Source organism: Lupinus angustifolius, chromosome LG13, assembly GCF_001865875.1.
Source record: "Lupinus angustifolius cultivar Tanjil chromosome LG13, LupAngTanjil_v1.0, whole genome shotgun sequence".
Lineage (NCBI taxonomy): Eukaryota > Viridiplantae > Streptophyta > Magnoliopsida > Fabales > Fabaceae > Lupinus > Lupinus angustifolius.
Genome location: NC_032021.1, coordinates 11,147,405 through 11,162,188, shown reverse-complemented (window position 1 = coordinate 11,162,188; position 14,784 = coordinate 11,147,405). Strand labels below are relative to the sequence as shown.

Below are 14,784 nucleotides of genomic sequence, written 5' to 3'. Positions count from 1 at the left end.
CTAGAAAGGTTCTGTCTAAAGAAAGACTTGGTATTTAAGGGTGTCTTTACAACCCACCTCTATTTCCTGGGAATTAGCCTAGTGTATATCCACAGATTACGACATAATTCTGGTATAAGTTTTATTGAAAATCTTACTTTAAAAAGTGTTATTTGATTGTAAGACTTTCAATGACAAATGATGATTCAAGGATATTCAACCTTGAATCGGATGGAAGAAAGCAATTAAATTAATTTTAAATCGGAAGTTTTATATTCGCGTAAAAAGTTATTTCTTAAGTATAATAATTATCGCCAGTTAACTAATTAACGTTATTTTGGCGCAATGAAGAGTTCGAGATGAGATCGGATCAAGTAAGCTCACGTGCAAACAGAGAACCTAGCAACCCGACACACTCAGGTGAGGGAGAGAACATCGTGACACAGTGGTGTCCGAATATGTATCAGGACTTCCAAACTCCCTCACAAGTTTGGAGTTGCCTTGGGTATTAAGAAAACTTGTACTTAATCAATTGTCTGTTTGTTTGGATTAAGTACAACCATATTTCTTATACCAATTTATGTTATGTTTATATATGCAAATACCATGTTTACTCTTGAATTATAATGTTTGAATGATTATTATGGGAATGATATGTATGTGATAATTGTTAAATTCAAGGTTTAAAAACATGTGATATAAATGAGAAATATTTTCCTTGAGAAAAGTAATTAAAATGATATTCAAGCTCTTCTCGCTTGAGCGAGAAGTGTCTAGAGAAAACGAGTGTTTTAGCTCGGGGCGAGACAACTCTCGCTTAAGCCACAAATGCCTCAAGAATGGATGTGCCCTTGCTTGAGCAAGACAGCTCTCGCTTAAGCGAGAGAGCTCCATACAGATATGACTTCTTTTTAAGTCGTATGAACGATAACTCTCATATATATATGATAGCCTAATGGCATGTTTGTCATCAAGAAGTTGTAAAGGTAAATAACTATATGAAATTCTTGAAAGTAATAAAAGTAAGGAATCGCTTTGTTAAAGGCGAGGCCAGATGGTGTGATATTATGCCCATGCAGTGAGATCGTTTGACCGTAAGAGGCTTGGCTAGAGGAGTCGTCCAGGATGATTCAGCAATGGTTCACAGTGGTGCTGAGAAGTATTATGTGGTGCCCATGCAGCAAGATCGTCTGACCGTAAGAGGCTTGGCTTGAGAGTCGTCCAAGATAATTTAGCGATGGTTCGTAGTGGTGCCGAAATTATTCTCTTTTTGTTTATATGTTAAGATCGGGACCCACTAGAAGCATTCCCGATGGGAGATGTCTTAGTATAGGAAGATCGCTAGAAAAGATAGATTAAAAGACATAATTTGCTAATTTCGATTAGGGTGCATATCCATGGTCAAAAATGAAGTAGTGGAGAGGAAATGTACGGGAGATGAATGAGCCCCGAGATGTTGAGAGAGAGCATTGATGGCAGTGATTCGTCAGTAAAGTCTTGAGGGAGAGTCAAGGTGAGACGAGTCCCATGTATTCCTGGATGAGATATTCTGTTGGATCGGACAGTGCTCACAGCGCAAACTAGACGATCTCTGACAATCCCTCTTTGCAATCAAGATCGATGAGAGAGATGCCCATAAAGGGTTTGATATGACACCATCTTGAAATGAACAGTTCTGTTGGAACAGATCGATCATATATCCTTGTTAGGAATAATTTTGGTGCGATCAAATCGGCTTGTTATGGGAACTGTACTCTCAGTTATTTCTGAATAGTTATTGGGAGGATAAAGGAGTAAGGATGGTGGACTCATGCATCGCATTACATACATGATATTCTTCGATATTGATTCTAAATTCTTGAGTTTTATACTTCATTCATCATTATTATATGCTTGTATGATCACCTGATATATATGTACTCATGTGTTGTCTTGGTGTATTATTCCGTGTAATTTCACGACGTCCATGACAAGTTTTTCATAGATGTTTTACTCCCTCTCTTTTCTTCTGGTGTATTTGTATGCATGTTCAGATGGACCCATCAACACTAATCCGAGTTTATCGCTTCGCTATGTCCCAGAAGGGGACATGGAGTGTTGAGGGTAATCGACACACTTACACAGGTCCTTGCGATCTGGAGCTGGATTGGGTAAGCAATGGCTCAGTTCTGCACCTTCCACCTTACTACTTAGTTCGGGAGCCATCATTCACTTTGCCCGACCGAAGACCTACAACCGTCGGACTTCCTGTATCGGCTGAAGCTCGAGGCGTACCAGAAGTTGTTAGGACTTGGTCCCAAACATGATTCTCATCATCAGGATCGGCGCCAAGAGAGACAGACGGGGCCATGCCAAGGGGGTACACCCTGGACCACTCGATGGATTGGAGAGCGAATGAAGTGGAGGAGGAGGAAGACAACGACGACTGTGTAGAACTTATCTGTATAGAAGATTCAGTTGAGGTCATTGAGATCTCTTATGACTCGAAGTTGGAGGAAGACCCTAGAGAGGCTTCTAGTGCACCTCCTTAGGAGGTTTCTCTTTTGTTTTGTTGTGATATGAACCTGCGTGAGGTACTTTTTGTAATGTCAATGCCCCGACATTATTTTCTTTGTATTTTCAGTTTTTTTATTTGTGGCGATGATTAGATTTCGCCCTATAAACAATTCTGTATTTATTCAAGAATTTTATGAATGAGAAGTATTCAGAAAAGAATTGTGTTCATTTAATTATCTTCAATATATTAAGAATTTTATTTCCGCAAGGTTTGAAAATGTGATGTCTTGAAAATGGAATAAGGTAAAAGTGAAATTGATTTGTAAGTTATAAGTTACATAAAAAAAAGGAAAGAAAAATTTAACTATTTTTCTAAGAGATTAAATATATTAAATATGAAATGATTTTCAGGGCGTTACATGTGAAGCCAACATGCATGCTTTTTTCTTGGCCACATAATATTCAACAACTTTGGCTATAAATAAGGCTGCTTCAAACCATTGTAAAATACACCAACACTTTAAGATTAGTGCATGCTATCTCTTCTTATTCTCTTGTTTTAATATTGAGAGAAATTTTTGAGTGTTTGAGAGAAACTTGACTGAGAGCGATATTGGATGTACTTAGATTTTGGGAAGTGAGTGAAACACTGAGTGAACTTGTAATTCTCTTGTATCATAGTGAAATTATTCTCGTTGTTCTTCGGCCATAGACGTAAGCAAATCATTGAACCACGTTAACTTCTCAATGTTATTTTTTCTCTATGGGACTTCCATTGCAACAAACCTTAATTCAAATCAATGATATAAGATACATGAATCTTATTTAACTTTATCCATTATTACACCTTGGACCTATAAATATTAAAAGCAAAATATACTAAGATATAACCATAAGAGAGTTATTTAGTTTTATCTCGTCCCTGTATGTGGTAGCATATTATCTTACGAGTTATGTTCTTCATCAAAATAATAGTATCAATATCTTCACTCTTGTATGCATTTAAGCTTTCACTTTTTACTTCAAACATTTTGTTCATTATTTTATTTGGTAGCACTTAACTAAATTGAATACTCATTATTCCATCGTTTGTTATTTAATTCATGTTCTTTTCCTTTCATGTTTATTTTATCATACGCGTGTGCATGAAAACTTGAAATTTCTAATCTCTTTAAATATATTAGTTTTTTTAGCATTTGAGCCTAGATATGTTAGGTCTACAAATAATAGCAGTGTGTATTGATCCAATAGAGATTAAGTATACAAACAATACTTATTATGTATTTTGCGATTGATTATAATGAATAACATGTGAGATTGAGTCAATCAATATAAAACATTGTTTGATTTTTCTGAAGAGAATAATATATCTCCTCATATAATGAGATAACTTATCTTCTCTAGCCATTAAAAATATAATATATGTATTATTTTGTTTAATTTTAAAAATATTTTTATAGAAAAATGATAAAATAAGATATATGTCATAATTTTACTGGCATGAGGAGATAACTTATCTCCTCGTACCGGAAGATATTGTATTCCCTTCTATGAAACTCTTAACTCTTTATCTTAAAGTTTGTGCTGTCTTTTAACATCATGTGATTATGTAGTGGATTTCACTCATGTTATTAAAACCTCTTTTCTAACTTATTTATACATAATGATTCAATTGTTTAATTCTTTTCTATTAAAGACCAGATTAGTCATTAGTCTAAGTTTTTAACCTATAAATTGCTTGTTTTTCTCCCATCCTTTTTAAAACTTGAAAATGAAAATTTTAGTGATCACAATTCAACCTCTTTGTATGTTGTTTTTAATTATTTTTACAAATATTATACGTATCTCTTTCCTTCTCATTTGTTCTATGCCCTTGGTCTTAAAGCCAATATTTTAATGAGTTTAATTCAACACAACCCTTTCCAACATTGATATAAGTCTTTTATAGATTAAAAGAAAAATAACAAAATAAATCAATTGTCAATATTATACATTATTTATGAATAATTAACTTATAATATGGTCCAATAGTTAAGGTAAAAGATTTAAAAAATAAAAATAATGAAGTTATAGATTTGAGTCTCACAAATAACAAATTAAAAAAGATAAAGTTATAGGTGATTTAATGATTGGAGAGTATGAATGAATTAAAAAAAATTGATAGTACAACAAATATTTGTCGATAAAAAATGATTAACTTATATGTTGTCCATATATAATAATCATAATAAGTAAAATGATTTATAAGTTAAATTTATTGGAAGATGTATTAAGAAAATACAAAAATCTACCCAAATTCAACACAAACACAAAACTCAGTTCCAGCGCAACAAAACCAACCACGGTTTGTTTCCATTCTAGTAGTGTTATGACGTTGGAACTCGTTGAATCATAGCATCACACACGTGCATCTGTGTTGAGTCATGTGTTTGTGGCCACATGATATTTTCTTCTCTCACTTTCTCCACAAAACATATCCATTTGGACCTGAAATTCCAAATGGCTCTAACCACTTCTTCACTCATTCCTTCCATTATTGGAATTCAAAACCAATGTTCTTCTAAATCTCATCGCCTTTCACTTCTTGCTTCTGCCACTCCGAGCCAGAAAGCTCGTTTCGTTGCTCGTCGTAAAGAGTCTATTTCGGTTAGCCAACTACAACGTCCCCTAAGTAATGTTAGACAGTTTCTTTCTTCCTTTTTTGTTTTGCTTAATTATGTTTTTATTAGTTGGCTCAATTTTGGTTCTATGTTTTTTGATATGCGGTGTTGGTTCAAAAATTTGGTTTTAGTCATTTTAGCTAGTTTGTCAGTTATAACCGAGGTACAATGATGTAAGACTCACTAGATCATATAGACCAAAAGTTTTAATTCTGGAAGCAACATATGATGAGAGGGACAACCACAAGGTTAGTCCCTTACCCATCGGGTGAGGGGATACCCTTGATTTTGCAAAACGAAAGTTATAACAGAAGTTCTAAGAAATTCTTGTGATTTTGGAAACTTCTAAAACTTTGATGTTTTGGACAATTACAGGCAAACACGACTCGTTCGATCACAATTGCAGTGGTGAAACTCTTTTAGCAACTCCCAAAACCTTAACATAGTAACATCTGTAATGTTCAAAGAGCAGAATTAAAACTTTGGTTATAACTGACTAAGCAGACTAAAAGTAAGCTTTAGGACCAAAACCAGTAAAAAATAGCTTTATGGAGTAAATCAAAATTTAGCAAACTTATTTAACATCCTTGAATTGTTTTGGTTAGATCAGTGATTCTAATGTTTATTTTGAATTATGGTGATGCAGTTGAATACATGCGATTACCAGCGAGTCAGTATTCAGTGTTGGATGCAGAGAGGATAGAGAGGATAAACGACAACACGTTTAGGTGTTATGTTTACAGGATTAAGTTCTTCTCATTTGAGGTGTGTCCGGTTTTGCTTGTTAAGGTGGAAGAGCAGCCTGATGGTTGTTGCATCAAGCTATTGTCTTGCAAGGTGTGTAACTTTCATCTTCGTATTTCATTTTACTATTGAGACTCGAGAATGTTGCGATAGATGAGTGGATATTGGACAATATAGGATTAGAAGACATTAGTGAGAAAGTTAGAATATCTCATATCTTAGAAAATATAATAGAATTGTGCTTAGGTGGTTAGAACATGTGTGGAGGAGACCTTTAGAAGCCTCAGTAGGGAGAGTGGATTAAATGGAGGTTGATCCAATTTCTAGAGGAAGAGGGAAGCCAATAAAAATCACAGGTGAAATGATTAACAAAGATCCAAAGAATATGTTTTGTCAATGAACATAATTTACGACAGAGCATTATAACGTCGTTTGATCTATTTAGTTGATCTCATTTAATGAGATAAGGTTCGGTTGTTGTTGAATAATGTTTGTCTGTTTTAATTTCTTGGTCTAATCTTCGGTGACAGCTTGAGGGATCACCAATGGTGGCTGCCCAGAATGACAAATTTGATGGTAAGATTTCTTTTACTGCATATTATAATACATGACATGTAGTGATTTGTTTTTTCACTAAGTGTATTCAAAATGGAAAAAGACAGAACAAAGCGTATGATTGGTTTGTTCTATAACCATATTAAAGCATGAATATAAGATTAAAAGGTATAATATTTTGGTTCCACTAAAAGGGATCAAACCAAAGTGAGTATTGGTAATGTATCCATTATATTATTTATGGAACTAATATTGCATATCACAAGTTGAGTTAGTAGTCCTTTATAAGGTTGGAAATGAGTCGAACCAGAGCTCAGCTCGGTTCAGCTCGATAAGGATTGGCCTAGCTCGAAACTCGACTCGAGTTCGATATGAGTTATTTTTTAACTCGAGTTCAGTTAGGTTAAAGTTCGCGAACTGTTCGGCTCAGTTCGAATTGGTTCATTTGGGTAACTCAAATAATTAATTCATTTTTTAAGAATGTTGGAAAAGTTTTTATATATATAAATATAATCTCGTTTATATATATAATAATAATAAATATAAAATTTATTATAATATATATAAATACATATATATAAATATATCGAGCTAACTCATAAATCTAACGAGTCGAACTGTATCCAACTCCTTTACATTTGGTGATAGCTAGCTACTTCATTCTTTACAAAATAAACTAGTTATGTTATCTCAGTTTATCCGGGTTGCACAATACTATCTCTTTTCTTCTTGTGGTGGGGCTGGGGTGGGGTTCAATATCTAAGGAAGTTCTTGGTTTAAACCTAGTTGGAAGCTTGTCAATCTGTTAGCAAACAAAGCAAACTATAGAATTACACTGAAATAGCTGAACCGGTACATAAGATGATGCTTGTTTTGCTGTCAAATGGAGCTTACTAGATACTCATCGGAAGCAGTAAATATGATGATGGTGCAACTTTATATGTATACTCCGATATATACTGTGGATGAGACAGTTTTCTTGTTCCATTCTTGACAAAATCAAAAAGAAATTCTGCTTGACTCCATGCCATTTGGTTTATGCTACTTTTAGAAATGATTTTTCAATAATTTGATATGATAATGCAGCTTTAATGGTAAACCGGATATCATGCGAAAGCAATTCTGATAACTCATCGGTGCAGAAACTCACATCGGACACCATAATTGAGGTAGTACTTTGGCTTTCTACCATTTTCTTGTAATTTTTAATCTGGATTTCTGTTAATATTTTCGGGATTGTTATTTGGAGTCCAGGTAAGCATTGAAATTCCTTTTGCTTTCAAAGCAATACCAAAGCAAGCAATTGAATCAGCTGGGACTCAAGTCCTTGAACAAATACTCAAGATCATGCTTCCACGTTTTATGTCACAGGTTTGTGGAAGCTTAGTAGTTTACAGATTTTATTTTTAAATGTATGTTCTATTTTTGTTGTTGAAAAAATACAAGAGATGGGTAGATAAGGAGTCCTCCTTGACATTAGAACAAAACAACATAGTAAACACCATAGCCATTTAATGTTCGAGGATAGACACCGAATTACTAAGACTCAATCCCCTTTCCTTCTTAGGGTGACAATAGACTTCCTGATTCACTAGGTAATCATATCTCACATCCTTAACACTTGATATCACATTGTTTGATTTGATTTGCCAGTTTAATGATGAGATCAGAATAAGACAATAATTTCATTCTAGAAAAGGAAAATCCTCTAGTATGAAATCTTAAAATAAAAATATGAAACAAAAAAGATTGCTTCTTCATAGGGATTATGGAAAAATTTCATTGCCAATATGAACTTGATGGAAGATAGTCACTGGTATCTAGAGAGATAGAAAAAAAGATGAATTGAATGGAAATGCCCCTAAACTAGAATCAGTTTGATTATGCTAGGGTTCTAGGAGAATTTTATTGAATATAGATAAAAATGAGAGAAAGAATTACAAGAGTACAGGGAGAATGAAGGATCCCTCGATCCAGCTCCATTGATTCCTCAATCAGTTGGTTAACAACTCAGAATTAACTTTCCCCCTAAATCTATTCTACTTATAGTAATGCACTTCTAACTGTTTTAACTACCCAAGGGTAGAAAATGAAAGTTTGTTATTCTAACCAAACTTTCCTCTTTCCCCTTTTATATACATTTGTAACCCTTGGTCTGGTATTAGCCTTATCAATGTCCCCCTAAAAGTTTTAACTTGTCCTCAAGTTGAAAGTTGGAAAATCTATCTTGCAGAGTTGCTGCTAACTCCCAAGTAGATTCATGATCTGGTAGGTCCTGCCATTTCATTAGAACTTCAATGTTACCCTGATCATCTTCCCTTTTATCTGTGATGGCTTCTGGTAGCATTTCTAGTTCCAGCTCTTCATTCAACATAGGGGGAGTGGTTGAGGTTGTTGATGTGGCTTTAAGGTCTTCTTCAATAGAGATACATGAAAAACTAGATGGATCTTGGAATGTTCAGGCCCATAATATCTGGGAGCCAACTTAGCATAGGGCCTAGCAGCCTGGGATCTCATCTTGTAAGGTTGTAGTTTAAGATAAACTCAATCACCCACCTCAAACTCTATTGACCTCCTATGCTTATTTGCATATTGGTTCATCAAAATTTAGGTTTTAGTCAAATTTCCCTTGAGCTCTTCTAAAATTTCATCCATTTGAGTGTTTAACCTGTTTACTTCTTCTACTCTTGAGGGAATAGTTCCAGCTTTTAGCAATATAGGAGCCTCCCTGCCATACAATGCCTTGAAGGGGCTCATTCCTGCTGAGCCATTATAGTTGGAGTTGAACCAAAACTCTGCCCAGTACAACCATTCTAGCCACTGTTTAGGTTTAGGTCCTGCAAAACATCTGAGGTAATTCTCCAAGCATCTGTTTGTCACCTCAGTTTAGCCATCTGTCTGTGGATGGTATGATGTACTCAGCTTCATCTGATTTCGAGCCATCCTAAAAAGCTCATTCCACAAATGGCTCAAAAAAATAGGATCCTTGTCTGATACAATGGTAGTAGGAAATCCATGCAACTTGACCGCTTCTTTTATGAACATAGTAGCCACATATTTTGCTGAGAAAGGGTGCCCATAGCAAAGAAGTGTGCATACTTAGTAAGCTTGTCCACTACCACATAAATGGTGTCCTTCCCCTTCACTCTAGGTAGACCTCATATGAAATCCATAGAGATGTCCATCCAAATATGTTGAGGGATAGACAGAGGTTGTAGCAGTCCTATAAGGGCTAAGGTGGAGTATTTGTTCCTTTGGTAAGTGTCACAATTCTCCACAAATGTCTTAATATCGACCTTCATCCTCTCCCAAAATAAGAAGCTAGAAACCTTCTTGTAGGTCCTGAAGTACCCTGAATGCTCCCTGTAGGGGTCTCATGACATTCTGAGAGAATGAGAGGAATTCTGTTGGAATTCTTTGACAACACCAATCTATCTTTGTAGTATATAACTCCCTTTTTTAGTTCAAATCCAGGATGAGCTTCAGGGAAAATAATCAGTCTCTACATCACCCTTTTCCACTTAGGATCCAATTGTAGCTTGATAGAAACCAGTTAGTATATCTTAAGAATTTGACAGCAAAAGAACAGTAGACAAAATGCTCTAGGAGAATTATATTGATGAAATGTAAGATTATAAGGAATAATAGAAAACTAGTGCAGTGTAGTAAGAAAGAAAACAGAAACAGCAACATCTTCTACCCTGTGACAATAGTGACCCCTTAGTTCCCAATCTGAATGCCTGCTGGAAACTAGCCCCCCTTCTCCCTTTTTATTCCCCTCAAAACTGTAACTGCCCACCCATTAACTCCCCTTAACTGTCTACTTCCTTCTTTTCCCAAACTGCCTAAACCCCTTTCCTATTCCTAACTGTCCAGCCCTTTCCATTTCTTTCTCTGAAACACCCTCTTAATTGGAGGCCTATCAATACCCTCCCCAACGAGCAATACCTTGTCCTCAAGGTGGAAATCAGGGAAGGTAGTTCGAATTAATTCAAAATCCTCCCAAGTATTTTCGTGGGTCGGAAGGACAGCCCACCAGATTAAAACTTCAGTGTGTCCATTCATTAGTTTGCGAGAATCCAAGACTTTTTCCGGCACAACCAATAACTCCCATTCTTCCATTAAGCCCACTGGTAACTGTTGGCTCGACTAGATGGAGGGGCAGATTTGAGTTGTGACACATGAAAAACAGGGTGTACCTTCGAGTAGTCTGGTAGTTGCAGTTTATAAGCAACTGTGCCGACACGCTCCAAACTGGCGAAAGGTCCATAGAAACGGGGACTCAATTTCTCATTCACCTTGTGAGTCAAAGAACGAAGCTTGTAAGGCTGAGCCTTCAAATACACCATATAACCCACCTGAAACTCTACTTCTCGTCTTTTCTTATCCGCTTGATCTCGCATACGTTGTTGAGCCCTTGCCAAGTTAGCTTTGAGTGCATCCAAAATGGTATCTCTATCTCGTAACAACACATCCACAACTGTCACAGGTGTACTGCCACTATCAAAATGGATTATCGAAGGTGGGTCTCGCCCATACAAAGCCTTAAAATGACTCATCTGAATGGAAGCATTATGAGAACAATTGAACCACAATTCAGCCCATGCTAACCATTTAACCCACTGTTTAGATGTTTATTTACAAAACAACGTAAATATGTCTCCAAAGTCCGATTAATCACTTCCGTTTGACCATCAGTTTGTAGATGATAGGCAGAACTGAATCTCAATTTTGTACCCGATAATCGAAATTTCCAAAACATACTGATGAAAACCCTATCACGATCCGACACAATGGATGATGGAAAACCATGTAATCGAATCACTTCTTTAATAAAAACTTGAGCTACATCTTTGGAAGTATAAGGATGTTGTAAAGGAATGAAATGTGCAAACTTACTGAGACGGTCAACGACTACCATAACTGTATCCGCTCCATTTGCCTTTGGTAACCCACCAATGAAGTCCATTGAGACATCCTCCCCACATGGTTCGGAATAGGTAGGGGTTGAAGTAATCCCGGTGGCCGGAGTGCCTGATACTTATTACGCTTACAAACTGTACACTCCGCAACAAATTTCTCTATGTCCCGCCTCATCCCTACCCAATGGAACACCATCGCCATCCTCTTATATGTTCCGGCAACACCTGAATATCCTCCCCAAGGAGAAGCATGAAATTCAGTCAGCAGTAGAGGAATGCGGCTTGAATTCTTGGGCAACACTAAACGTCCCTTATACCACAAGCATCCTTTAGCCAAAGAGTATAAGGGATGTGACTTAGGATCTTGAACCACCTCTTGCATTAATTTTGATAATTGCGCATCTGTCATGACCTCCTCAGCTAACTCCATCAAATCCACATTGGTAATCATGGATATGGCCTTGCATTCCATCACTCGTGATAGGGCATCCGCCACCCTATTTTCAGAACCCGGTTTGTAATGAATTTCAAAATCGAAACCTAACAATTTGGTTACCCATTTTAGTTGGTCACCTTCTAGCACCCGTTGGTCCAACAAGAACTTCAAACTTTTTTGATCTGTACGAATAACAAAATGATGTCCCAATAAATATTGGCGCCACTTCTGGACTGCAAACACAATCGTCATTAATTCCCTTTCATAAACTGATTTAAGTCTAGTCCTCTCCGATAGTGCCTGGCTGATAAAGGCTAGAGGTCGACCTTGCTGCATCAGAACTGCCCCGATGCCAAAACCGGAAGCATCCGTCTTGATTTCGAAATGAACATTGAAATCGGGTAGAGCTAAAGTAGGTAGGTTGGACATTGCTATCTTTAATTCCTCAAAAGCTGATTGTGCTTCCATGGACCACTGAAACTTGTTCTTCTTGAGCAATTGTGTCAACAGACGAGCAATGATACCATAGTTCCGCACAAAAGGTCGGTAATACCCAGTGAGGCCCAAAAATCCATACAACCCATGAATGTCCTTAGGGGCCGGCCATTGAGTCATTGCTGAAATTTTGTCCAGGTTCGCTTGGATCCCATTCCCAGAGATGAGATGCCCCAAATACTCCAATTGTTCTGCCCCAAAACAACACTTCTTGTAATTAACCCACAACACATGATCTCGGAGAATCTGGAATACCATCCGCATATGATTACAATGTGATCCTATACCACGGCTATAGACGAGAGTATCGTCAAAGAATACTAACACAAACTTCCGCAGGTATGGCTTAAACACATCATTCATCAGCGCTTGAAAGGTAGATGGAGCATTAGTAAGCCCAAACGACATTACCACATACTCATAATGCCCTTCATGTGTGCGGAAAGCGGTTTTTGGAATGTCCTCTTCCTTCGCACGAATCTGGTAGTATCCAGCCTTCAAGTCCAACTTAGAGAATAGTGTGGCACCACCCAACTCATCCAACAGTTCTTCAATTATAGGAATTGGGAACTTGTTAGGCATAGTAATCTTGTTGAGAGTCCTATAATCAACACAAAACCTCTAACCCCCATCTTTTTTCCTCACTAAAATAAGCGGACTCGAAAAAGGACTTACACTTGGTCTAATCATTCCTGCAGCCAACATTTCCTTCACGAACTTCTCAATCTCTTCCTTGTACCTGTGTGGGTGTCTGTATGGCCGAATGTGTGGAATTTCGGATCCCTCCTTCAGTATAGTAGCATGATCACACGTTCGGGTAGGAGGCAGCCCTTTGTGCTCTTGAAAAATATCCTCAAATTCTTCAATAATCGATTGGATGCTAGTGGGAGTTTGCGCTGCAGGAGAACACAACACGCTCATCATATCGAACTCAACATAATAAGCTTCTGCTTCATTGCGCATCTCCTTCATGACTGCCTTGATTGATGCCACTGTTCTGGATAAGGCAAGGTCTCCTGTTACTTCGATTATTTTTCCATTTTCCTGAATTTCCAGCAAGTACCGTGATAGGGTAGGCATAGGGTAGTAGAAAAGAGGTTTGTTGTTAGGAGTTGTTTGAATTAAATAAAGAGAGAATTCCTAGAATACCCTTACTAATTAGTTAGATTAGTGATTCCTAGAATACCCTTACTAGTTAGTTAGATTAGTGTATTAGTTGTATAAATAGAGGAGGGAAAGCTTGTAAGAGTAGTTTTTGGAGAAGTTGTAATTGGGAACTGATTTAGGAAATCAGTTAGGGAAGTTACTCTCTTGTGGAAGGAGTTCTTCATCATTGTATACACATTTTCAGCAATAACACAATTTACGGATCAAAATCACATTGATCTTGCATCTATTCTTCTATTTTCTGTTTCTACATTCTGATTTGATCCCAGTTCTAACACTGGTACCAGAGCACCAATCTTGGTGCCTAAGGGAAGTGAGATCCACCAATTCTGCTGCTAGGGTTACGAATCGCACCTGTGGAGAAATAATACGGGAAATCGCAGAAATAGAAATTGATTGAAGAGGAAACAGAAATCTGATTTTTGCGACATAGAGAAGACACAAGCAAATTCGTGAGGCTAGGGTTTGTGCGAAGAAGAAGATGATTGAGTTGTGACACGGAGAGGACGAAGTCAGAATCTGAATGCTAAGGTTTGGATGTTGGAAATTGCTGAATTACACTAGGAGAGAAGAGGAAGCATTCCAAGGTAAATTGGAAAATTCAGTTTCGAATTGAGGGCTTACTAATTCAATTTCATATGATTTCAGTTGTGAATGGTTGGCAATTCGTGTGAATTAATTAGGGAAAGAACTATCAATTTATTCTGTTTCGAATTGATAGACTAATTCAACTTTCCTCAAGCATTCCAAAATCACATCACCGCATCAAAATTGCTGTGTTTAATTTTGTTGTTAAAAACAAAAAAAAAAAATTCAGATTGTGAAAACTGCTATTGCTACTGCTGTTTGGTGTTAGAATTTCAGAAATTTAGATTCGGAAATTCTGAAATTAGGAATTCATGAATTTTTGCCGGAAATCCAGAAAATGCAGATCGGGATTTGTGTGAATTCTTGTTGAGAATTCGAGGATTGGTTGTTAGTTAATGGTGTCTACGCGAAATATGGCACGAGACAGTGATAGTTGGAAACAAGAACGTGATGAGGATGCACACCGGCAGGAGAAATGGTAGAAGTGGGAGATTCCGATTTTTGCTGGCGATGACGCATTCGAGTGGACTCACCGATTGGAAAGGTACTTTCAGTTGAAAGAATTGTCGAAAGATGAGAAGATGCAAGTGACCATTATGGCACTTGAGGGGAAGGCATTGAGTTGGTACCAATGGTGGGAGAAGTGTACTCCGAGACCCAATTGGGAAGGGTTCAAGATCGCCGTGATTCGCCGATTTCAACCATCTATGATTCAGAATCCATTCGAACAGTTGTTATCTCT

The 14,784-nt window shown here is 37.0% G+C and overlaps 1 protein-coding gene across 2 annotated transcripts in view; it reads left to right on the top strand.

The window, feature by feature from the left end:
* The window catches only part of LOC109325934 (uncharacterized protein SYNPCC7002_A1590), a 19,507-nt gene continuing 9,610 nt past the window's right edge, over positions 4,888-14,784 (top strand). For both annotated transcript variants that reach the window (XR_002105202.1, XM_019558552.1), the window contains exons 1-5: positions 4,888-5,146; positions 5,782-5,972; positions 6,410-6,455; positions 7,521-7,603; positions 7,689-7,805. Coding sequence is in view for 1 of the 2 variants with exons in the window: in XM_019558552.1 (XP_019414097.1) it covers positions 4,915-5,146; positions 5,782-5,972; positions 6,410-6,455; positions 7,521-7,603; positions 7,689-7,805 (669 nt within the window). In the remaining variant the exon portion in view is untranslated. The remainder of the gene's footprint in view (positions 5,147-5,781; positions 5,973-6,409; positions 6,456-7,520; positions 7,604-7,688; positions 7,806-14,784) is intronic.